This window comes from Corvus kubaryi, unplaced genomic scaffold, assembly GCF_017639235.1.
Source record: "Corvus kubaryi isolate FWS band 111438036 unplaced genomic scaffold, C.kubaryi_AGA036_p1.0 135, whole genome shotgun sequence".
NCBI classification, from domain to species: Eukaryota; Metazoa; Chordata; class Aves; order Passeriformes; family Corvidae; genus Corvus; species Corvus kubaryi.
Window position 1 is genome coordinate 4,907,418 of NW_024580669.1, and position 23,923 is coordinate 4,931,340.

The following is a 23,923-nucleotide window of genomic DNA, read 5'->3' on the forward strand; positions in this document are numbered from 1 at the left end:
AGGTCCTTTTCCGCTGGGAAGCTTTCCCGCCACTCTTCCCCCAGCCTGTGGTGCTGCACAGGGTTGTTGTGATTGAAGTGAAGGATTTCACCGTATTTAATCTCATGCAATTAGCCTCAGCCTATTGAACCAGCCTGTCCAGCTCCCACTGTAGGCATATCCTCAAGCAAATCAACACTCGCCCAGCTTGGTGTCATCTGCACCAAATCCTGATCCCCCAAAAGATGATTCCTCACAAAGACAGCATTGCTCCTGCCCCTCTAAATCCCTCTTGGGCCTGCCTTCCCAGATATCCCTGTTGGGATGGCTTGGCCTGGTTTCCTGCACAGCCAGTGAACCCTCCCAGCAGTGCCACATGTGCTGGGACGTGCTATCCTGCTCGCTGTGTTTGTTTTAGGGGATTAGGAACATGCCTGGACCCAAGTACATGCTGGAAAAGAGGTTTCACACACAAAGCAGGCTGGTTTGGAGGGAAATAGGTACATTTCTGTGATTAAATAATTGGGGTTTAATAGGGAGCAAAATGAAATTTCCTTGCAATTACTTGGATTTGTTGTAAGAAAGAAAGAATGACACATTTTCAGTTTTATCTGCTTTCTACAGTTTTGCCTCTATGCTTTTTCTCCTACTTTCAGAAATTAATTTGGACTCCTTTGCCTCATTAATGGGAGATTACCTAGCTTGGTGAGAAGTTCTGTGTATTAGAAATGGGCTTTACTGATATAGCTCTGAAACACTCATGTGCTCTTCAGTTCCAAAACCCCCTTCTGCCAAAACCCAACAGAATAACATGACTATTGCCCTAAATTATTGTTCAAACATAAGGAAGTGATTTTTTTCTCAATGGTTTTGGTATTAAGGAGCAAAGAAAGCTGCTAACATTTTCTGCTCTCCATAAATCCTCCCTTAGTTTGTGGTTCTTTCCCAGTTATCCAGGTAGGGTTGTTAAATCAGGATGATATTGGGATTTATGAGAATAGTTTATTTGATGCACTTTGTTCTATAAACATCCACTTTCAAAAACCACAGAAAATTCAGCTGTAAAGTCTAAAAACTCAAGGTATTTGTGGGTGCAGACCACCATCTGAATTATCCACTTACACTCTGGTGAGACACACAAACCCTGCAAAAGTTGTGACTGAAATAGTACAAGACTGACATGTTGATGGTAGAAAGAGGACAATCCCTAAGAGGACAATTTCCCCTCTCCTGTTTGTTCTGTCATTTCTCTTTTCTCTTCTCTTCTCTTCTCTTCTCTTCTCTTCTCTTCTCTTCTCTTCTCTTCTCTTCTCTTCTCTCCCTCTTCTCTTCTCTTCTCTTCTCTTCTCTTCTCTTCTCTTCTCTTCTCTTCTCTTTCTCTTCTCTTCTCTTCTTCTCTTCTTCTCTTCTCCTCTTCTCTCTTCTCTTCTCTTCTCTTCTCTTCTCTTCTCTTCTCTTCTCTTCTCTTCTCTTTTCTCTTCTCTTCTCTTCTCTTCTCTTCTCTTCTCTTCTCTTCTCTTCTCTTCTCTTCTCTTCTCTTCTCTCTCTGTCCTTGTTACTATTACTCTGTCCTGTTACTATTAATTTTGCTCTTTCACTTCTTCTTGTCATCCTCTGGATCCATCAAGAAAATTTTATTTGTCCACAAAAACATTCCCACAGTGAACACAGATGCCAAAAATCCCATCCTCTCCAGTTGTGTTCAGCTGCTCTGAAAACCTCTAGCACTGGTCCTGCAGATGTTCTGGCAGCCTTCAAGCTCCTGATATGTTTTGAAAAGCAGATGTTACTAATTTGTAAAGCATCTTTGAACTTCTCCGGGGGGTGGGGGGGCTGAAATATTTGGTGTTGTTTCTAAACAAATGGGGGGGCTTGTCTTTCTTTATTTTTACCAGGATGTTTTTTGGGTTTCTATACCATCCCTTGCCAACCCATCCAGCTATGCCAACTTTCTCTTCATTTCTGCACCTCAGTCCCTCCTTCATAGCTTTTCAAGAGGAACATACTCAATCATGCCTTTCCCATTACTCTTGGAAATGGCATGATATTTTGCCATTTTTGCAGGTCTCCAGATGAGCTGATCCCTGAAATTGCTATGGAGTGGGTCTAAAAATTATAGCATATGTCAGGCTCTGTGTGATGTGTACCAGCCTGGATAGACATAACCCAAATTCCTTGTCCCACTTGTGTTTCCTGCATGTGCAGCTTTCCTGGTCTGGATGCTCTCTGGATACTGTCATCAGCAGGGACAGGCAATCAGTGCTGACACTTTAATGGCACTTTTATTTAGGTTTGACATCCCCTGTTACTTGTTGAGAGCGTTAACTTGTGACCTGATCTGACTGCTAGTCCTTATCTTTGGAAATGATCCAAACTCGAGCAGGAATGAAAGGGAAGAAACTCACAAGGAAACAACCTTTTTGGGTTTTGTACCCAGTGAGAGCATTTTGGGTTACATTTGGACTTTGCATTTGGGGGGGTTCTTTCTGTTTTCTTAGCAGGGTAAACAAAATTCTCACAAAACTTACAAGGAGAACTAAATGTTTTACTTTTTTTTTTAAGGTAGACAAAGGGGGAAATAGGAAGACAATTACAATCTTTTCATCAAGCAACAAAAATACCAGCCAAAAGTAAAAGATATTCAACACTGTGTTTGGAAAATCTGTAAGAATAGCAAAGGTGTAACTATATTAATTATACTTTCTCAGCTTTATACAAACACTTATAAAACATGAATTAATACCAGAGCGAATATTTTTCTTAACAAAAAATGAAAACACAAGCTTTTAATACCTATCCCAGGAAAACCAGTTCATTTATTTAAACAGCAGTTTAGAAACCAGAAAATAAAACAATAAAAAAGTAGTTACTTTTCTCTGGATTTAAAGTTTGGAGTTAAAATCTCTTGATGGCTTCTAGGGAAGCCTAAGTTCTGTAGTAATTCTCAGGAAACAGCATTGCTGACTCCAGGAGAAAACAATTCAAATTGTGGTGGTGTGGGAGGTGGAGCCTTTGAAACCAGTGGAGCTTGTGGAGGAGTCAGAATCTTAGGAAATGCCAATATTATTTCAAGAGGGGGGAAAAAAGTATTTCCAAAAGGAGCAAAACTGGAAGGTAGTGAGAGTCAGATCCTTCAGTTCTGCTTGGACTGAAGCTCACGTTTGAAAGCAGATATGGGCTTTTCCAAATGCAGGGATAGTTTAAAGGATTAACATTATCAGCCATGGATACTGATGCCTAAACCCATACTGCTTGACCAGAATTCAGTTTGTAAATGTCTAATGAAGGATATGATGGACTTTTCTTTTTTTACGAGATAACCAAGAAACAGGTTTTACTTCATATTTTAAGAAATTAGACTATATCAAATGTGTAATAAAAATATTTTCTATAGGATTTTAAAATATATACATATATAAAATACCTAAATTTTTAATGCCCTGTTGATATTGATGTGGTCTCTACAGGTTTTAAGTGTAACTGAGGCTGCCCAGCAACCTCCGTTATACCTCAAACAGTGTCTACAAAACTTGAAGCTTTGTCCACACTGCAAATTAAACCTGCTTGAGAATGGGATCTGAAATTGCCTGCTGGGCCTGATCCAACACCCACTCATAGTCTGAGTCCACTCCTGACTGCAGGATTAGGTCTTAGACACAGACCTGAAATGATGTGGTTTCCAACCTGGTTGGCTGACCACTGATAAAGGCACCTGAGGGAGTTACTGAGAGCCTTGAGGCACTTCTGGGAAAAATAAAAATTATTATATATTTGATTTAGAATATTTAAGGATATATAGAAACAGTCTTAAGACAATTTGGGCACATCTATATTTCATGCTGAAGAGAGGCACAAACTGACTGTGTCTCAGACATAGCCTTTGCCCAGGCACTGGATGTAGACTTCAGTCAAGCTTAAGCAAGGTTGAGAGCCTGGGGGTGATGAAGGAGAAAAGGGCATTCATAACTGCATCCTTCCCACTGCATCCATCTCTATATCCCAAGCCTTCCTTGCCCAGCCCATGGAGAGGAGGTAAACTGGGAAGAAGAGCTCCTGTGTCAAGTGCCTGCAATGGCCCAGGGGGCTGGGCTGGCACTTCATCAAAGACAACCTAAAACTGGTGGTGGAGGTGGGTGAGGGAGGAGAAGCACAGATGACTGTCTGGCCCTGTGTCCACTGAGAACAGCGAGGACATGGCTTTGGGCTGTGCCAAATCCAGCTGGCATTCCTGTTTAAACTAGCACTGTGTCTAAAGCAAGTTCAGATTCATTTTCCATGCGAGGTTTGAAGCACAGCATAGACAAGGTGTGAGGGCCAGACCCTGACCTAATGCAGGCAAAATTTGCCACTACCATTGGCCTGAGCACTTACCCTTGCATTATACCTTAAGGTAGGTAGCATGGGAGTTCTCCTGCTTCAAAGAGTTAATATAGGGGATTTGACCACCTGCAGAGGAAAGTTTCTCGCTGAGCTTTCGATTCACCAGCTCCATGTGCCTGGAATTTTTCCTGGCTTGCCGGAGAGACCTCTTGACTTTCTTCACTCGATCTCGTAGCTGTTTGTTGCGTTTCTCCAGCGTCGCCACTTTCTGCTGCAGCTTCTTCACTCTGTCCTCCTCCTCAAACAGGGCCTTCTGCACCGAGGAGCACATGAGCTGTGGGGACAGCAGCAGGTGAACTTTACACAAGAAGTTATCATAGCAAGGGTTAATTTAGGCATTCCAGAAAACACTTCTCAACTTTTCAAAAGTAGAATGCTTTCTTTTGGGAAACTTTTACTCTGGTTTTATCTCTTTTTTAGTAAAATCCTCTCTTTCACTAGTGGATTTAGCTAAGACACAAAACTGTAGATCTTAATGATATCAGTGACTCACAATTACTTTTATGAACTGACAAAACACTGAGGCTACATTGAGTTTATGGAGAAAGGCTGCCCTAATTCTGGTATGAAACTGGAGTTTGGGTCAAGGGCTGTCACTTTTGGAAAACTCTCGTTTTCATTCAGATTAACAGCACTTCAGAAACCCCAGACTCTGACGAGAGCCTGCCCTTTGCTCTTTATGTCAACATGTGAAACCTGCCAAACACAGAACTGGTTATTTTTCCTTTCCAAGAACAGAGGTGTCTTAAATACTGCATTATATGGGCTTTGTTTAAGACCAAACCCTAAAGGGTAAAATCTCAGCAGTCCCTAGGAGCATCTATGATTCCATAACTTTAACAGAAGTTATTATTTAGGATGTCGTTGGCTGAAAACTGCCCCTCCCACTCTACCCTATACAACTTAACTGCAATTTTGCCCCCAGAAGGGACATCAAGCTCTTGATGCTCACTCTTGCCAGTGGCTTTTAGATAGGAAATAAAAAAGAGAGACAGTTTCAAAGGTGCTGACCCCAAGGCTTAACTCAATAGAAGACAGAAGAGCAGCTCACAGCGCTTTTCAAATCCACGGGGTTAGGTGATGGTCCAAACACAAAACATCTGTTGGACAAGTGTTCAGCTTCTACTGCCTCATCCCAGGATGACCCAAAAGACCTCCTTCATCTCAAGGGTATGTGATTGCCATGTTTATGGTCTCTTGTTTCTCACTTGTTTCCTGTTTGTAGGTGCAGCAACAGGAGTGGGATGACAAACACCAGCTACAAGGGTTCCTGAGTAGTTTCAATGCAAAGGAGTTCAGTTCCCAACACACAGCCTCACCTGGGATGGGATTCAGACCTTCTCTTAAGGTCTGGGCTCCTCTCTTTCCATTTCCCCTGTAATGTCTGCAGGGAGAGACACCCTTTGAGGCTCCACTTCCTGGGGCACAGGGAGGAATCACTCTCTGAACACAACCCTCTCCTTTTACTGACCACAAAGGCACCAAGTTCCATTTTTTCCTACCTGGAACACATTTTCCAGGCAGAAAAATAGGAGGTACCTGGAGCTCAAGGACAGCTCCACCAAAAAATTTCTGATTTAGAAGATCCACATTGAAATCTACTTCTTCTCAGGTGCCTTCTTCCTTTTTTTTTTCTACAAAAAGCATCAGGAGATATTTTACTGTGCATGTGGGACTTTCATCTTGCTGCTGCACTGTAAGAACAGGCAGTGTCTTCTGCTGGGTCTATCTTTTGAATACATCTAGAAATTTTTTTATGTGTGTCAAGCACTCCTGGAATCTGGATGGGCTTTCTCTGGCAGAACATTTGGAACAGACAGGGAATCTAAATAAACAAGCAGAATCCTGACTGTGATGATGAAGGATTACATGTTTCTTTCCATCTTACTTTGTAGTATTTTCAACAACTGAAAGCTGGGGAGGGAGCCTGCCTTGATGAATACCATTTCATTTGCTTTGGAAACCCCCAGCAGTGGGAAACCATGGCCAGTCAACACAAACACAGCAACTGCTTCCACTCCCTTGGAAGCTCTTGTTCCTCATGCAAAAGCACTGTGGGCCTTTGCTATATGGCAAATTCTTGCCCCAACTGTTCTCTCACTAGGGCTCTTCTATAAATGTGTGCTAGGAAGATGGGGAGATCACAGAGGGCCAGAAACTGGGCTGAAAAGGAGGGAGTTTGGTTTTGATCACAGCTCATTCCAAGTGCTCTTTGAAAACAGCCAGCACATCTTGGCTTTTGTGTTTGCCAAACCCTTGCAAAACCTCAAGCAGAACACTTCTTGAATTTAAATCCCTGCAAAGGAGGACACTGAGCTAGGGAAATATGTTTGCTGGGAAGACATGAGGTGGAAACTCTATTTCATGAGGGATTTCCTGCATTTTCCATGGATGCAGTGATAGGCATGACCTATGCCAGAATCCAATGCAGAGGAACAAACACTTCATGCAGCTGAAGTGGGAGGTTGTGTGAACCCAACTGCGTTTTCATATGTCTGGGCTGGCTGGTGGGGGAAAAGAAAACATCAGGGATGGCGTTATCCTCATCCCAGAGACACTCCTAAACATTTTGAGGTTGGTCCTCTGTCAGCAGAGGTAGACTTGCTCTATAGAGCTACTCAATACCACTCAATTCTCAAATACCATCAAAAGCTAGCCAGCTCATTTGCTTATAGCGTTTCTCTACAGTCCTTGCTCTCCAGTCTGAATCACACAGCTTAGTGCTTAAATTATCTGGTGATACCCAGAGACATCACAGGAACATCACAGTTATAAAAAACCGAGGTACTATCAGACATGCACGGCTTTGTTTGCCAGCAGGGTAGGTGATAGGAAGAGCCCAGCTTGATAACTGGATGCCTGCCTGCGAGACTACCAGCTGGAAAATAAACACTTTGTTTCTTCTGCATGGGGAAAAATAACAAGATGGAGTCCTCTCATTTTCGCTGGCTGGTTACAAATAGCATTTTTCACAGGGCTTTGCAGTGGGGATGATGAGGATGATGATGATGATGATGATGATGTTTAAGTGTGAGTGCTGTCCTGCCCTTGCTCTTACTGCTGGGGCTGTGATTCACCTGGCTGCAACCAAGTTACCCTTAAACTGGTGCTGAGAACTGTGTAACTGTGACAGCTGTGAGCTCAGCACAGCCTGGATAAAAAACCCAGCAGCTGAACAAGCAGGTGAGAAGTTAATCAGTCCATGTTGCTACTCGGATGCTTGGGAAATGAAGAGAAGGACCAAGAAATGACTCCATAGGCAAACCTTATAGTTTATTTTCCAAATTCCCTTCAAAATTTGAATTCCCTAGTGACCCATAATTCAGAAGAGTTTTTTGGTCTGAAGATTTGTCTGCACGTTTGCTTGTTCCACAATTTTGTGAGGAAGGCATCCTCAGTAGTGGTACACTCAAGTTCAGAGCAGTACCAGGAGATGTAATGAGAAAGGTGGCACAAGAACCCTACAGATCCTGAGGATTTATCCCAGACAGCCTACAACTGTGAAACTGCATGTGAAATGTATTTGAGTGTTTGTCTGAGAGACCATATCACAAATATACCCATTTTAAAATATCACCCTATCTAGGAGATTTACAAAATCTGTCCATTTGCCAAAGAAATCAGCACTGAATAGAATAGAAATAGCACTAAATATAACAGAAACATGGAATCATTAAGGTTGGAAAAGACCTCCAAGGTCATCCAGTCCAATCATTAACCTAAAAAACTGATTTTGGAGCAGCACATTATAGGCATGCAAACCCCTTACCAAACACCCTGAACTGATGCAGATATACATTTGTCTGATTGACAGACACACACCTTCCTTCTACAAGCTTGATTTGAATGGGACAGGGGATAAAGGTGCCATGGATAAAGGTGTGATGGTAGTGTTCATCCACCACAAAATGTCCAGAAGTGGTTGAAGTTAGTGTTACAGAGCTCAAGTCACTCAAAACCGAGCAGTGGCACCCAAGGCTTGCCCTTCACCTACCCAAGGGAGAGATTTTGAGTCCCAGCGATCTCCTCATCCATGCTCCTTATGGCAACACTGCTAAAAAACACTGGAGTCCCACTACCTAAAAGTCTTTCCTGTGGGAGTGAGCATGTTGCATGGAAAGAAAGACAAGGAATCAAAGAATAGCAGGAGGGGTCTGGCAGTGGGGAGCATTGGGTTTGGGATGGAGTGTCCTAACCTCCAGTTACTGGGATTTTTTCAGCCAAGACTAACACTCGTGCTGAAGTGTGGAAAAGTTCCTGTCAGCACTGTTAAAGCATTATGTTGGTTGAAGTGGTGGGGGCATGGCAGGGCTGAGTTAAACCACCTTTGCTTGCTGCAAGAACAGCCTTTTTCAGAGGTACAAAATTGGGGTCACAAGGACATATCCAACATCACTGGCATTAATGGAGATGAGCTGGAGTTTCACCCTAGGACCTCATATGAATCACCAAGGTGCATAGGACCTGGATGGAGAAAGAAATTGTTGTGGCTGTTGTTACCTTACTGAATGTTGGGTCAGCATTTGCCACAGGAAATGTAATGTTTGTAGCACAACTCTCCAGTTCATTCAAAATATTAGAGATGGGGTTTCTTGGGGGGTATGAAGCACTGCCTACAGGAAGCCTCTGCCAGGCTACACCCACCCTGAGGTGTCTCAGCTCTCAGCACTGTTTTTCATCCTCATTTCACTCCTTATGAAAAGCAGATTTTCTCTTTAATCTCCTTAGATGCAGCTAGTCAAGGGAAGTCATCTTTCCCAACAGTCATCAGAGAGGAATGGGCACATCCAAAAAGAAACTTCTTGCCTATCTTAGACACTTACCTTTGGTGGACCACCTTTGGAGACTCCTGCCTGGATAACTATCTCAGACTGGGATTCATCCCACCATGAGTCCCATCAAATGGCATCTGAATGGCACTGACTTCCTAGGGCAGGCTGCAAGGGCAGGATACAGATAATTTTCTTGGAGTTTGGAGAAGCTTGCCCTGGAAACAGACCGAAATCCATGCCCATGGGCACTTGGGGGTCTTTAAAAAGAGCTTTGTTCTGATCTGCATCAAGCCACTGTTTGGTGTGAAGGTATCTGAACTGCTGGTGGCATCCATTTCAAAACCCCACACTTCCCCTTCAATCTCACAGCCCTTGCACCCCTGCTCTGGCTGGGGTGGTTTTAGAGGATGCAGGGTCATTAGAGGGCACTTGAGGACTAGTGAAAAGACCCTCAGCCCTGGAGGTACCTGAAGAAAGGTCCCTGGCCCCAAAACCACACCTCGAGCTTGTCCTGGGGCATTGCTTTCCCCCAGCACTTTGAGCCCTGAAGCCTGAAATGCTGCTGAGAGAGAGGAAGCAAAGATACCAAGTGAGAGCCACACCAAGTCACCTCTGCCAGGATTGGAAATGGAGGTGGGAACACGTCGTCACAGTGACTGCAAGTGCCCAGGAAGGGATCAACACCTTATTCCCTATACTTGTGAAGGAAAAAAAGCCAAGGGTTTAGCGAGAATAGAAACCACACTCATCAAGAAGACAAGAAAGGGGGGGAAAAAAAAAGGTGCAGGGTATGAGCCACACTGCCTACCACAGGCACCTCACTCGTGCCAAGTGAGCAGATAAGTCAGTCCTGACAGTAAATCCCTAAATTCCCTGCCCAGGCAGTGGGAAACAGAAGGTCTCCAGGAAGAGAAAAATAAATCAAGAGGGTACGACCTCACTCTGGGGCACCTCCAAGTTCCTTTCCTCTGCTCACTGACCACGCAGTCAGCAAGGGAGGCACACAAGAGCCAGCCCGCTGCTTTTCCCCGGCACTCTGCGGCGGAGGGACGCCGCTCTTGCCTTGTTTCCTTTGAACACTTTCCTCCGAGCGATTCGCCCTGGATGCCACAGGAATGCGGTGGTGGATGGGGAGGGGAGTGGCAGTGAAGTCTAAGCTGTTTAGCAGGAGCAGCCGAACTCCTGCTCCTCGCCTGGGCTCGGTGCTCAGCCCCACCTGCCCCGTGCCTGCTGCCTGCTGCATTTCCAGGAGCTTCCCAGCCTCAGCACCTCCCCAGCTTCCAGCAATGTGTGCCCGCGGAGATGGGCCAGGGCTGGGGAAGCAGAGGGTCTTGGAGCCCTCCCAGGGTTTTAACCCCCATGAAACCCTGCCAGCCTCTCTGCTGAGACTCACATCACCCTCCTCTGACTCCCTCCACCAAAACTACCCAGGGTGGCCAGCGGAATAAGGAACGTGGGGTGGCACATGCCTCCACAGCGTACAAAAGCAGAGACAGCAGCCAGGACACCACTCCCTGCTCTCCACCCCTGTTACAGGGGATGTACAGAGCTCATTGCAAGGACAGAGAGCTCACAGACTCTGCAGCACAGCTGTTCGCAAGGGAGAAACACAATCCAAGGAAATGCAGCATCTGCCCTTGTTTCTTCTAAGCACCATGCATGGCTGGTGGGTATTCCTGATACACCTCTGTCCGGTTCCTGGTGAGGAGCATGCAGTGCTCCTAACTGGATTAAGCTGCTCAGTTACAGGTAAATGATCCTGAATGTTAAAGTGCACTACCCAGCTGAGCTTAAAGGAAAATGTTTTGAGGAAGGACAAACAAAATATTTTCTCCATGGTTTTAACAAGAAAAGGTAGGTTTAAGTCGACCTTACAGAACAGGCTACTTCAGAGATATCTGCATTTTGCTCTGCCTGAACGCTAGAAATGTCCAGAATTACACAGTTACTGTTTTTTCTTTCTTTTTTTTTTTTCTTTTTTTTTTTTTTTTTAATTTCAATCTCAGAGCTATGGTAGCAGTTTCAGCATGTTTCAGCTGGGCTTCAAAAGTCCCTGTGAGAGGCTTTTTCCCCCAACAATATGTACAGAAGCTTTTCATTTTCACAGCTACCAAACTTACCAAAACTTGCTATCCACTTTAATTTTCAACTCAGCTTTTTCCCACCTAGTATTATTATTGTCACAATAAAACCAATTAGGTCTGATATGCCTAAAACGACTTTGCCAATATACCTTACCCCAAGTGTTTTGTTGTCTGACTGGAAGTTGCTGTGTGACCAGCTAAACTTGTTTTACTTGTCTTATATTTCAATAGGATTAGATCACCATTCCCCCCACATATGCACACAGAGAACTAATTAAATACCAAGGAAGGGATAAAACCAGCAAGATCCAAAATCAGAATGTATTGTGTCCTTCCCTCTCACTGGTGGGAACACAGGGAAAGGAGAAACTGCTGATCAGAGCAGCACAACATCTTATGATTTGCCCCTATTTACTGAATTTTTTTAAATTGACCTTTACCTTGTGTTACAGCAGCTTCTAGAAACTTACTTCATTTTAGTGGTCCTGTCAAGTAGACAGAATACACCCTATAGCACAGTAGCAGTCAGGGAAGTACAGTATATCCAAATATACCATCCCCAGATGCAGCTGAAGCTGAGAGCGAGCATCAGATTGTGAAGAAAAATATGTATCTTTACTAATATTAATTTGCATGAGAACAGTATTAGTTTGAAGTAGTATTATCCTTGGTTTGGGGTGTTCACATTAACTATGGTTTATTTCAGTCTAATGTATTACAACTCATAGAATTCTCTGAGAGTCCTGACAGAGGAGACTGATGTTTGGTGTGGCAGGTGCTGCAGGGGTATCTGTGAGCTGAGGTTTAGCTTAAGCATGGGTTTTAAGGGGTACAAAAGAACAGGTGGGAGACGTGGACTGTGGGAGAACAGGGGGCACGTGGAAACAAGATTGATTAAGGGCTGAATGAATTCAGAACCTCTGGGGGGTAAGGCCATGCCAGACCGCCCTGTACCCCTCAGCAGGTTCAGAGTGCAAAGGCTCAGAGCCCACCTCCTCTGTTGCTGAGGCAGGAAGATCTGGGATCAGTAAATATTTAATAAAATAAATGCTATGTATAATATGAAGAGAACCTTTGTTTCTCTGTCACCTATAAGTCAAAATGGGGAAAGAGAGAAGCAGAGCAAATCCTAGCAGGCTGTGGGTGGGTATTGGCATATGGCCACAACGTGACTGCAATGCATTAAATTCTGCCTCTCAAGAAAGCAAGGAAATGGACATTTACTGTAATCGGAGTCCATGTCTCCCCCCCAGAAAATATATCATATCCAGGGGCATTTGTATGCACAGGGGGAGAACCCATGCTGAGAAAGGCAAATGTTTAAAGTTAATGCAACTTCTATAAAAGTCAAGTTGCCCTATAAATCCCTCCACTCTGGATATGTTGGCTTCACACTGCACACAAGCTGCTGCAGCTCAGCTGCCTTTACAAACAGATAGGATTTCCTTGGCTGAAGGCTCAGCTGGAAGCCCTGAGTGTGCCTTGCTGCTGTGCACAGCTTCCGTATTTCAAAGAGAAATTGCAGGTGCCCCAGGGCAACCTGCTGCCCTACAGTGCCACTGGGGAGGGGAAATGTTCACATCTCTCCTGAGCATCCATAGAAACTTATGGAGACATTTCACTTCATTTGCCAAGTCCATCTGGGTCCTGAAAAGCATGGGGAGTGAAAAGGGCACACTCAGACTTGTATTTATCCGTGTTTGGTGGGTCCCTTGTGGTAGTCTTTGCATCACCCTGCTTAATGTATGTAACCTCAGTTCTGGGTAGGAAACATTGGCTTTCTGATCTTTTTCTACAGTCTCTACAGAGAGAGATTTCTCTGGAGGATGAGTCAGAGGAAGTAATTTAGAGCAGGGAATCAGGCACTGAGTTGAATAGTACTGAAACAACTCCAACACGGTGCTTACGCACACAGTGGAGATGCCCCTGTCATGGCAGGAGCAGGACAAGAGGTTCTAATGAAGCCTTTCCCTGCAAGAAGTAAGGGATTTGTGAAACCTGGATAGAAATGATGGCAGCAGCATTGAAGTCAGGCTGGATAAAACACACAGGCTTGACAAAGAGCACCTGCATCAGCTCCCGAGCTGCTCTGCAAGCCCAGAGCAAAGAGGAGACCTCAGCAAGGAGCTGTCTGCTGTGCCTCACACCAGCAGCCTCGGGAGAGGTGACTGAGCCAGCAGGGCTGAGGACCAGGTCCAGCCCTCATTCAAGGACAGAAGTGCCATGGGTTGTCACAGGGGTGAAGTGGAAAAGCTTTGGTAAGGTTGAAGAAGCAAAGACAAAGGGATGGAAAAACAAACATCTGTGATCTGCAGGCGCTCTCTGACTAATGTCAGTGCCAAGAAAGGGACCAAATGCCTGAGAGACTAATCAGCAGCTCTGAAGCACTAACATCTGGCTGACGGGAGCTCACTGCTACTCACAGATACTCCTGTCCCACCAGGCAGCCCAGCACAGCCTGTCCACAGCTCCGGCTGCTGCGTGGGCTGTAAATCCTGAAAGGGCCCCGGACCACCCTGAGTGAGATAAATGGGCAACAGGCTACTCCGAGGATGGCAGGATCTGGCAAATAGGCATTTTTCAAGATGGAAAGATGTGGTATTCAGGGGACTGCTCTCCTCCTTGCACGTACTCAAACGGCCCTAAGCATTTGGGGTGTTAATGACTGTTTCTATAGGAGAAAAAAGGTGCAGTTTTCGCTCTAGCCAGTTCCTCAGATCTGGTTCTATTTCTGGACCAGTATTTCAATTCTCAGCAGAAATACAGGGTCAGGGAAATACAGGGTCATACTTGAAATCCAGCATCATATTTAATGGCCAAAGTCTCTCCTTGCTGCTTTGCTGCGTTTCACACAGACACAGAAGCACCAGAAGTTCCCACCATGTGCTGCACAACTTACTGCCTTATATAGGGAAAAGCTTTTCACACAGGGCTGGCTACAATGCCTGTGGAAAATAAGGTCATATGGGAAGGTTGAGTCAGGCCTCCCCATACACACACGAGTGCTGGGGCACTCTTTCCAGCCTGATTTCAGGAGGAGGGTTGCAGCCACAGTTACACAGGACGAAATGCTCGCAGGGCTGGTGGATGCCCTGTGGTGAACTCTTCCCTGCAAGCATCTAAATTATAGAGCACACACCCTACTGCTGGTTAATGTTGCAGTGATGGCTCTCAACTGTTTAATCCTATGTTAATAATTGTGCTGGAGAGAGATAATTACATAGCAAGTGCCACACCACTGCACAGTGAGCACATGGTGATACCTTTGAGCTACAGTTCAATCATGCACTGCCTTGGGGTTTGGCTCTTTTGTGAATAACTGCACCGAGGTCTGAAAAATCTCAAAATATCCTGCTGTTACGTCCATTTACCTGTAAAATCTGCTATTGTTTCTGGCCAAATATTTAGGGACAGGGCAGCAAATGCATCTCCCTGTAAGATTGTGTTACTGTTTGTGTATGCAAGGGCTTTCAATGTGATTGTGAAATTAATTTTCTCTATCAGTCCAAAATTCTTCTGTGGAATTTGTTTTGCCTTTCTCATATTTCTCTGACACAGAAATTATCTGTACTTTCGCCAGCTTTGTATTGCATCGCTTTAGCAATAGCAAGGGCCAGGGAATGGACAGCCTTGAAGAAAAGATGATCTGGATTGCCTCACACCCCTCCTGCAGCAGCAATCACAGTACCCACACCAGTCACCATCCCCACAGTTCCACAAAAATTGCCTAACATCATAGTATTAAAAAAAAAAAGACAAAAAAAGATGGCAAACCCACTGCGAGGAAGCCAGGACCTGGGCTCCAGTCTAGTCCTATAATTAGGACACTTGCCCTGTCTTTTGACAATGATAATGTTGGAAGAACAAAATCTCTATCATTCTGAGCTGTGTTATATGAACAGCTTGTTCTCATTCAGCAACACGTGCACTTCACACCTCATCAAAGAGGGCAGATAAAATGCATGTCCTCATCAGAGGAATGGAACTGGAGATCTCTACTACAGTGAGGGCATAACCAGTTTGGGGAAAGTAGGTTCAGTAAATAGCTTCCCTGTGCTTCAATTCCCTGTCTGCAAAATTGGGGATTACAGAACATCTGTGACTTACACAGTTTTCTGAGTCATTATAATCTAATCCAGAAAGGTCTATATTCAAAGCCTGAATAGTGTGGGGACAGGAGCAATAGGAGAGCCAGGACCTATGGGCAGATACTTCACTTGCATGCAGAGTGGCCACAGTACTTCTCTGTGCAAGTTCAGAGTATGAGCCCAGAAACCGTGTTTTTCCTTAGGTGCTGGTGGGCATTGCCCATAACTGCAGCCTTGTCTCCAGCAATCTGGAAACACATTGTTCAGTAAGGATCCCAAATAAATTGCCCATCACTGGACCATGTGACTGAGCTTTCAATATTGAGGGATCTAGTCAATACAAATTTGCAATATAAAAACTGTATATTTCTGTGTCACTGATCAAATCATTGAAGTCCACATTTTCCAAGAAGGGGAAAATCCTGGCTTTGTGAACATGGCTTAGATATGGCTCAGATACATGAGCAATGTCCATGGTCCCAAGACCAAAGGTTTCCAGTATGATCCAAGTGACAACTTCCAGCAACTGCATTTACTGGGCCATGGAATACAAAACTAACCGTTCCTTAGGCACCATTCACCAACAAAATGGGTGTGAGTGGTTGGGCGACAACATGCTGATGGTCACTGCTCTTATTATTCTGTACCTAAGGGTCAGAAAACCAGCAGAAAAGCCAGCAGAAGGATACACAAGGGGTTTTTGCAGGAATGGAAGGAAACTTTTATTCTCACTCATCATCTAGGTAAGAAATTAATGGGAGTATGAACTAATCTGGAAGAGCACAGCAAGAACACGGCACTCAGCCTCTGGAGGGAATGGTAAAGACCCTTTCCAGAAGGTATTTCTGAGGCCTCTCTTCATCTGTCAGGTGTGGTTTAGAGGTTAGTACACGTAAACTGCAACACAAACTCAGCTGATAAAACTGTATGACCAATTTGTTTAATCTGAGCCCCATCCAGGCTGATCTCTCAGTTCTACCTTGCTGTTTAATCCTGTCAATAAGTACATCCCTGTACTGGCATACAGCACCTACACTTCTCATGGCAGCCAGTATTGCTGAAAATCAATCAAACTGATGGTCTACACTGCTCCCTCCGGATATTTGTGAGGCATTTCAAGTGAAAAAAACCAACAAAAAAAAAAAAATCCTAAGAAATTGCATAATTCCACATGTTTTTCCTTCCACATTCTCCCCACCCTAGAGACTCTGCCACTTAGTAACATTGCTTTATTTAATCCCTTCCTAAAATACTCTTTTACCATTGAGAACTTTGCAACTGTTTGGGAGTGGGATGAGTTGTTTGCTGTTTTGATGGAAAGAGAGAAACTAAATTATTTCCTGGCTGAGATTTATGTGTCAAGTTTTATCTTGCAGCCAGGTTTTTTTAGCCAAGTTATAAAATCTGAAGATAATTCCAACTCTCATCATCAGTGACTTTTATGAAGCAATTCAGGATATGTGCAGGAATAAAAGGAAACTCCTCACCATGGAGCTTTTCATGGAAATGAAGAGACACATTCCTGCACAGAAGGAAAGGGCAGGAACACGTCAGCCTAAGCAGAAAGCAGAATCCCAGCTTACTAAAAACTCATGAACATGTTGATGAACCCATGTTTCTTTAACGCTTTGGATGCAAATTGAGAGCGAGGCAGAGGTTGCACTTGACTGTGGACAAAACAAAGCTGAGTTTTGCTTGAGACATTAGGCTTTTGAAAACTTAAGAGCAAATGCCTTGATGTGATACTGTAAAGATGCTCCTGATCTCCTGAGATTATTCAGTTCAATGCTGGTCAGCTGGAAGGTATTATGGTCATGTTTTCTACCAAAAGAACACTGAAATCCCTTGCTAAGCCATGGATAATGTTGTACTTCTCCACCCTTTCTGTCACCTTTGCCATGCCAGACCCAGATGGCCTGAGCCATGCCTGAACAGTAAGTTGGCCAGAGCAGCTGCCAGGTGGACAGGCTTAAAGGAAAGAACAGAGAGGCAGAAGACACAAGTAACTGAAAGTTCCAGAAACCCACAGTGAGACTTGTGTGCTTAAAACTCAACGTCTCAGGCAAGACACCCCAAAAAGTCTGGGGCTGTTGGCTGTGTCCACATGAGCAAGTCAGTTGGAGCAAGAGGAATGTATCTGTGGACTGAAGCTCTAGATGTGTTTGGGGTAGGCAAACAGACAAGGAAAGGGTTCAGAAGGTGTGTGAAGGACCAGCCATGAATCCCTCATGTTCCCATTAGGAGTTGGTGCACATCATACAGGCAGCTGGAGCTATCTGGCTGTGTTTCCCCCAGGAGGAATCTACTCATTGTGCAGCAAGGCCTCTCTGTGAACTGAACCAACATTTGTCAAGCAAAACTATGTGTCTCCTACTCACCAGACTCATTCCCTGTCATGATGGAGATTGCACTGATTTGACACATCTGACAAACTAAGACATCCCTTTTACCCTCAGGTGCTTTGCCTGAGCTCCATAGCTTGGGAAACTTCAAACAGGAGTCCTTACAACCATTGCAAAGCCTGCAATGCAACTGGTTCCACATTTGCCTCCCATCCTTCCTGGTGGGCCAGCTCCAGCCTGTGGAGGTGTTTCGCTGGGCTGGTGAAGGCCCCTCACAGCTCAGCTGATGACAGGAGGTGGTGATGGATGTGCAGTGCAGCTCTGGGAATGAGTAATCCAATTATAACTCGGAAACAGCAGCTGGCGGCTCTCCACAGTCATCTCCTGCCACTACTCACTACGTTTCTCTCCCTGAAGTTCCTCTAGAAGGCTCAAGCAAAGAGGAGGCTGGCTCAGCTCTAAATCAACTTGCCTGTTTGCTGCCACTTGATGCACTGCAAATCTTTGCTGGTGCTGACATCCATGCTCTCCCAAACTCCTACAGTTTTTAAGAACAGTTGAACCAACAAGTGCTGGGAGAACACTCAGCTGTGAAGCCACCCTGGCTGTGTTTCAATGCCTTCTGGAAAGATCCTAATGCAATACAGACATTCATTATATGTTTGCAATTGCAGCTAAGCGCTGAATTCACTTGAGCTTGTCTGTAATGAGCGCTCCCCACAATACCACACATGAAATACAGGCAAAGAGACAGGCATATTGCTTTCAGCTTTACATGGGGAGGAAGGTGGATGTCTAGCAGCAAAAAGAACTCAGTAGATACAAGGATATTGCCTCCCAGCTCTGCTAATCACTGTCCATGCCTTAAAGCCAGGTAAAAATTGTTCAGACACTCCAGTTCTGAAGCGAGTTCCTGAGATACAACCAGAACAACCGTGAGGTTGGAGCTGGACTGAGTTCAGTAAAAGTCACAGATGTTCAGATCTACTAAAAAATGTCAAGAAATGAGATTTACCCTGATCACTTGCTTTTAGGGCTGGAGAGTGACAGACCAGAGATGCTTTACTATGGACTCAAGGCTGTGAGTCCAAGACTTGCTTCCATGGCCAGTCAGCAATTTGAATACGGCAACAGAAAGGAGATCAAAAATAATGTGAGAGCAGCTAAAGAAGCTGCCATCTGTCCAACAGCTCATGACAGCTTAGTCGTGACTTTTGAAGTCAGTGGTGTCATTGCTGGGAAGGTGTAAACTCAAGTTTTGGGTCAATGACTTAAATACTTAATAAAGACTGTTGCAAACTCATGCCACATTCTTTGATTGCTGAGGGAATAATTCCCAGGTATTTCAAAGCTTAATTATTCAAAAAACTTTTCGGTCAATTAGAACTGTTGCATATGTATCAATAATAAAGAAACACAAAAATTATAGTGATAATGCAACTTAAATATCAGTTGATTCAATTACTGGGCTCAGCCCTAAAGTTCAGGTGAAAGAAGAGCTCACAAGCAGTGTACCACCTCTACCACTTATCAAAGTAGGCCAATACCCTAAACCAACAAAGCTACTTTCATCCAAAACATTCTGAATGTGTCTTCATATTTCAAACTCATTTATTACTTTATTTTCTATGTATGGCTCATAGTTTGTGAGATCTATACAAAACCACATAAAAGGGAAAAGGAAAAGGGAGGGGTGCTATAATAAATCCTGCATTACCTGAGAAGATAGGTGTCTTCTCATGCCAACTCCCCTTGGTGTCAAACTGCAAGAAGGGATTATATGCAGTTATAATTTCATCGATTCTGAGCTGAGTTTTGAATCTTGGGTGGTGACACAGTGCTTACAATTGTGGGTTGCCTGAACATTAAAAATGTGGTTAAGTTACAATAAAGTTACAGTAATGGCCATGACAAAGAATGTCTGTAGCAACCACAAATGAGCACTCCTCAATCTTCACCCTGTGTGTCTGTTATGTGTTTAACCACTACAGGCATTACAGCTCACAAGTAATTCTCACACAGCATCTGCGAGGCTTGCAGAAGCTCGGAGGAAGAGAGCACAGCTCTGCTCAACTTTGACAAATTACAATCAATTCAATGTTACAGACTGCCCATGTCTTCAAGGGCAAGACAATGTTGGGGGGCACTTTCACTCTTCATAGCCAGCTGAGCCAAGAGCTTCCTGAAGGCTACCCCAAAAATCTGTCTCCCTATTTCATCGGGACCAAAAAACCCCAACTCTGCAGCACCTGTGAGCAGATGTTATTCCATCCTCCCTTTCAACAGCTGCTGGACACCTCTGAGCACAGTCTGCAGCAGCAGGACCAGCGTGATGCATCACTGTGTCCCCAGCTGGTGGCAGGTCAGCAGTGTGCTGCAGATCTTCGTCTCCTTCCTGCTCCTTTTCAAACCCCATGGTGTCAGCTGAGTTGAACCAGTTTTCTGGATGCCTTCTGACTTCCCTAATGCTTCAGCAAACAGCACTAAGAGCGTGAAAGGGCTCAGTGCACATCTTTGAAGGAACCTAGGCATGACAAAAACTTCTTGGCTGTTGCTGCTGTGTCAGAGATGTATTTGCCCTTGTTTTCCCCTTGTTTTTAAAGCTGCTCTGCAGTGTTTTACTGCATTTGATGGGGAACTTTAAAAGGCTCCATACAGCAATGCTTTTTCTCACCCTGACTCTTCAGCTATGGTAGAAATTGGAAAAACGGTGCCTTGGACAGCTTCTGACTCTGCCCTCAAGGCTGCTTCTTATTCACTCCTGTGGTTCAGATTTCTTTGTAAACATGGCTATACATGGTTTTCTATTACCCACAGGGAGGAAAATCCCTAAGGATGGGCTTTGGGGCAAGGACAGTGAATTCTCCATTTTATGTAATATAGCCCCAAATCCCACATTTTCTGTCAGCCAAAGTAGAAATAACGTGCTGTCCAATACAAGGCAATTGGGGCAACAAGAATCAGCTCTCTTTAAACCAGATCATATCAGACTTCCTGTATAAAATTGTTGGAAGTCCTTCCTTTTGCTCACCAAATGACTTCAGCAGGTGCATATCTTTCCTAGAAAAGAGATCCAATCTCTTTCTCAGTGATAGAAAGTCCACCATGACCCCTGGAAAACTAAAGATTAAAACTTAAGAAACCCACTGTATTTAGGTTGAGTTATATGGATGCAAATTGCTGACAGTTTTGAGCTGCAGGTCAAAAGAGAAAAAAATTTGAGGCAGAACATTTCTGGTTTGATTTCTGAGTCAGGAAATCCTTGCTGTAATTAAAGTCTCCCAGGTAAGGCACACTTCCCCCCATGCTCTCATCCAGACCACATCCAGGTGTTTGAAGAGGTTCTACTTTCCTCTTCAGAGAGACACGGTGGCCTCTAGCAATGGCTAATTACCACTCTGCTGATTGACAAAGTGCCAAAGAGTGAGCACTGCTACCTCCATAACCGATAATTACATTTTTGTCAGGCTGCCAAGTCCTCACACACACCTGCACGCTGCCCACAAGGTTGTTAGGAAGAGATTTATAATAATTAATTGTAACATTCCTATCGTGCATCTCCCCACCCGCTTCCAGCAGCGACACGTAAATCCAGCGATGAGCATGTCTAATTTCCTCTCCTTGTTAACCTCAGAGTAAAGCCAGTTAAGAACACCTTCTGTTTGCATCCTTTGAAGCCTTGATTCATTTTTTTTCCTGACATCTTAATTTAATTCTAGGTGAGGAATCACACTTTTTTCTCTTCTTCTTCTATTTTACCCTGGTTATTTGTTTGCGCCTTCCTGACTAGTCTAGACAGCCCTACCGCTTATGATTTTCCCGAGATGGATGCTTTCCAAACAGTACAGCTCTCCTCCCATAGAACATGGGCCAAGCTTCACAAAACCAAACCTCTTCCCACGGATCACCATTTCCCTGGCTAGCAATTGACTTCCAGAACTGAAGGGGTGGGAACTAAAGGCTAAAACCAAGATATTCATCGCCTCCAGGATCCTCCCCAATTTCCAGAGGCATCTACTGTTCATGTAGCATCCCATCAAGCTGCATCCCTTATTTCTACCCCCCTCCCTACTTCGTGCTCACCCCTGGAACCTCCCAACCTGCTAACACTGATGAGCCCTTGTTGCAGTGCTCCTCTTGTTGGTCTTCATGCTGCGCTTTTTTTGGGAAAGCAGAAAGCCCCATTGAAATTTTCCTTCTCCCTGATTTAATTCTAATCTGTTTTGCATTTTTTTCTTTCTTTTTCTTTTTTTTTTTTCCGCACCATGTTCTGTTTTTACATCCTTCTCAGTTTTCACTTTCTCTCACAGGTTGCTGGCACTATTGACATTCATCTGCATTTAATCTTCTTGGGGTTAAGTCTTACACAGAAATATTTGCTTTCCCTGTTGGCACTTCCAGTAGTCTAGGCAAAACTTTGAAATTTCCCTGTGGCAATAGCAGTGGGAGGTCCCAGACAGCCAGGGAAGGGGCTTTACTCCCTTTTTTCTCAAGGACTTGTGTTGCAGAGTGTTAGTGGTAGCTGATTCCTATCCAGGATAGGGGAGAAACAACCTTCTTTGAGTCTCAGACATTAAGATTTTTAGTAATTTTTAGTCCTGTCCTGTGAGAGGGTTTCGGATAAAGGTCTACACTATCACGAAGGCCGTGGAGGGAGAAAATAGAGACTGACAACATCTTCTAGAAGAAGAACTGGGAGTATCAGATAATAAAGTAGGAAACAGGTTGAAGGCAATCAAAAAGTTGTGATTCTCAAGAGAAGGCTGGACTGCTTTATGGGAGATAAATTGACTGGATGTCACGAATACATAGAAAAAATAAATATACAGAAATTACTTCACCACAGAGACTCCTTCACCTGAAAACACTGGAGACTGGGAGAGCATCAGCTAGAACCCTCTTCCTATACTCTTTCATGGATATGTGACTTAGGTATCTCTTGGCATACTGTGGGTCTTGGGGTGGGGACAGGGGAGAATGCTGACAGTCTTTTACTTTACTTCCTCAGAAACTCACCACTTTGCACCAATTCAGGACTTCTGACACTAAAGCACGTAACAAAAGGACTCCTATACCCCACTCTGCTGTTGGCTGAAGTACTTTAGAATGTTGTATGCAATGAAATTCAATCTTTCCTCACGTTTTGAGATCAATACTGAAGTAGACAAGCACCTTAACTCCATTCAACTAATACTTAAATACATCCAACCAAAAAGCCAATCCAAAGCAGGAATATTTATCATAAAATGCATAGAAAAAATATATTCAGAGTCCCATTTACAGTGTATACTTGAAGTCCAAATAGAAAAAGCCCTAAAATCAATGTTGAAGTAATTCAAAGAGCCCTATGACAGTTCCAGTAATGTTGACTGGATTAGAAAGATTATTCCAGTTGTTCTGCAAGCTTTGGAGTTTAAGGCTTTCTGTGTTAGAGACAATGTTCCCTTTTGGTTGAGTATTGATAACATATGTGTACTCTCTTTTTTTATTTTTCTTTTCCTAACACTATTTTTTAAAAATAGTTTTTAATTTCATTTACACATTTTGCACCATTTCCTAAATCAGTCTGTGATTGAGCCCAGGCATTAAAAAAAAGGGGGGGACAGGGGTTTCAGAATTTTGAAACACAAGGAATTGCTTTAAAGCAATTTAGAAGATTGGATTTAAATCCACAAAACAAAGCTCTACATCCTTCATGCATTCAGCAAATTTTATCCAAAAGGCTTTATAAGCTAGAAGATAAAGACTCCAAAATGCATCATAAGTTCCAGCCAAATTCAAGCCACCTGCTCCATACAGCAACTGATACAGAAGGAGGACTCCAGGCATGCTGCAATGCTTGATTCAAGCTCTGGACTTTTCCTCAGCCACTGAATCTAAGCTGGAACTGCTATATCCAGAAAAAGAAGCCAATGAGACAGAGCCATAGTCATGGTCAAGGTGTTGTGGCATAAATGGCCCAGGCCCACATCAGTCCCTTTTAGACACAAATAAGTTTCTACGTGGCCAAAGCCAGACCACAATGTGAGCTTAAATGACCTCTGTTTCTGCAATTAATATATTGTCTTTGCCTTGAAGGCAAGCAGAATCTGAAACCAGTTACTTGCAGGGCTACACTCAGCACTGGGTGCAACATTAGGAGATCTTTCCACTCCCATATTGTGCTGGGCAAGGATTGCCAAATCACTGTGCTGCTCTACAGAAGTCAGGAATACCAACTGCAGATGATATTGTGTGAGAAGAAAAGGAAAAGGAAAAGGAATAAAAGAAAAAGGAAA

The 23,923-nt window shown here is 43.9% G+C and overlaps 1 protein-coding gene across 1 annotated transcript in view; it reads right to left on the reverse strand.

Moving 5' to 3' along the window:
• Positions 1-2,503: 2,503 nt before the first annotated feature.
• Positions 2,504-23,923, reverse strand: part of CCDC3 (coiled-coil domain containing 3) — a 35,141-nt gene continuing 13,721 nt past the window's right edge. Inside the window, exon 3 of the mRNA XM_042053043.1 lies at positions 2,504-4,633. Within this exon, the coding sequence (XP_041908977.1) occupies positions 4,358-4,633 (276 nt within the window). The 3' untranslated portion in view covers positions 2,504-4,357. The remainder of the gene's footprint in view (positions 4,634-23,923) is intronic.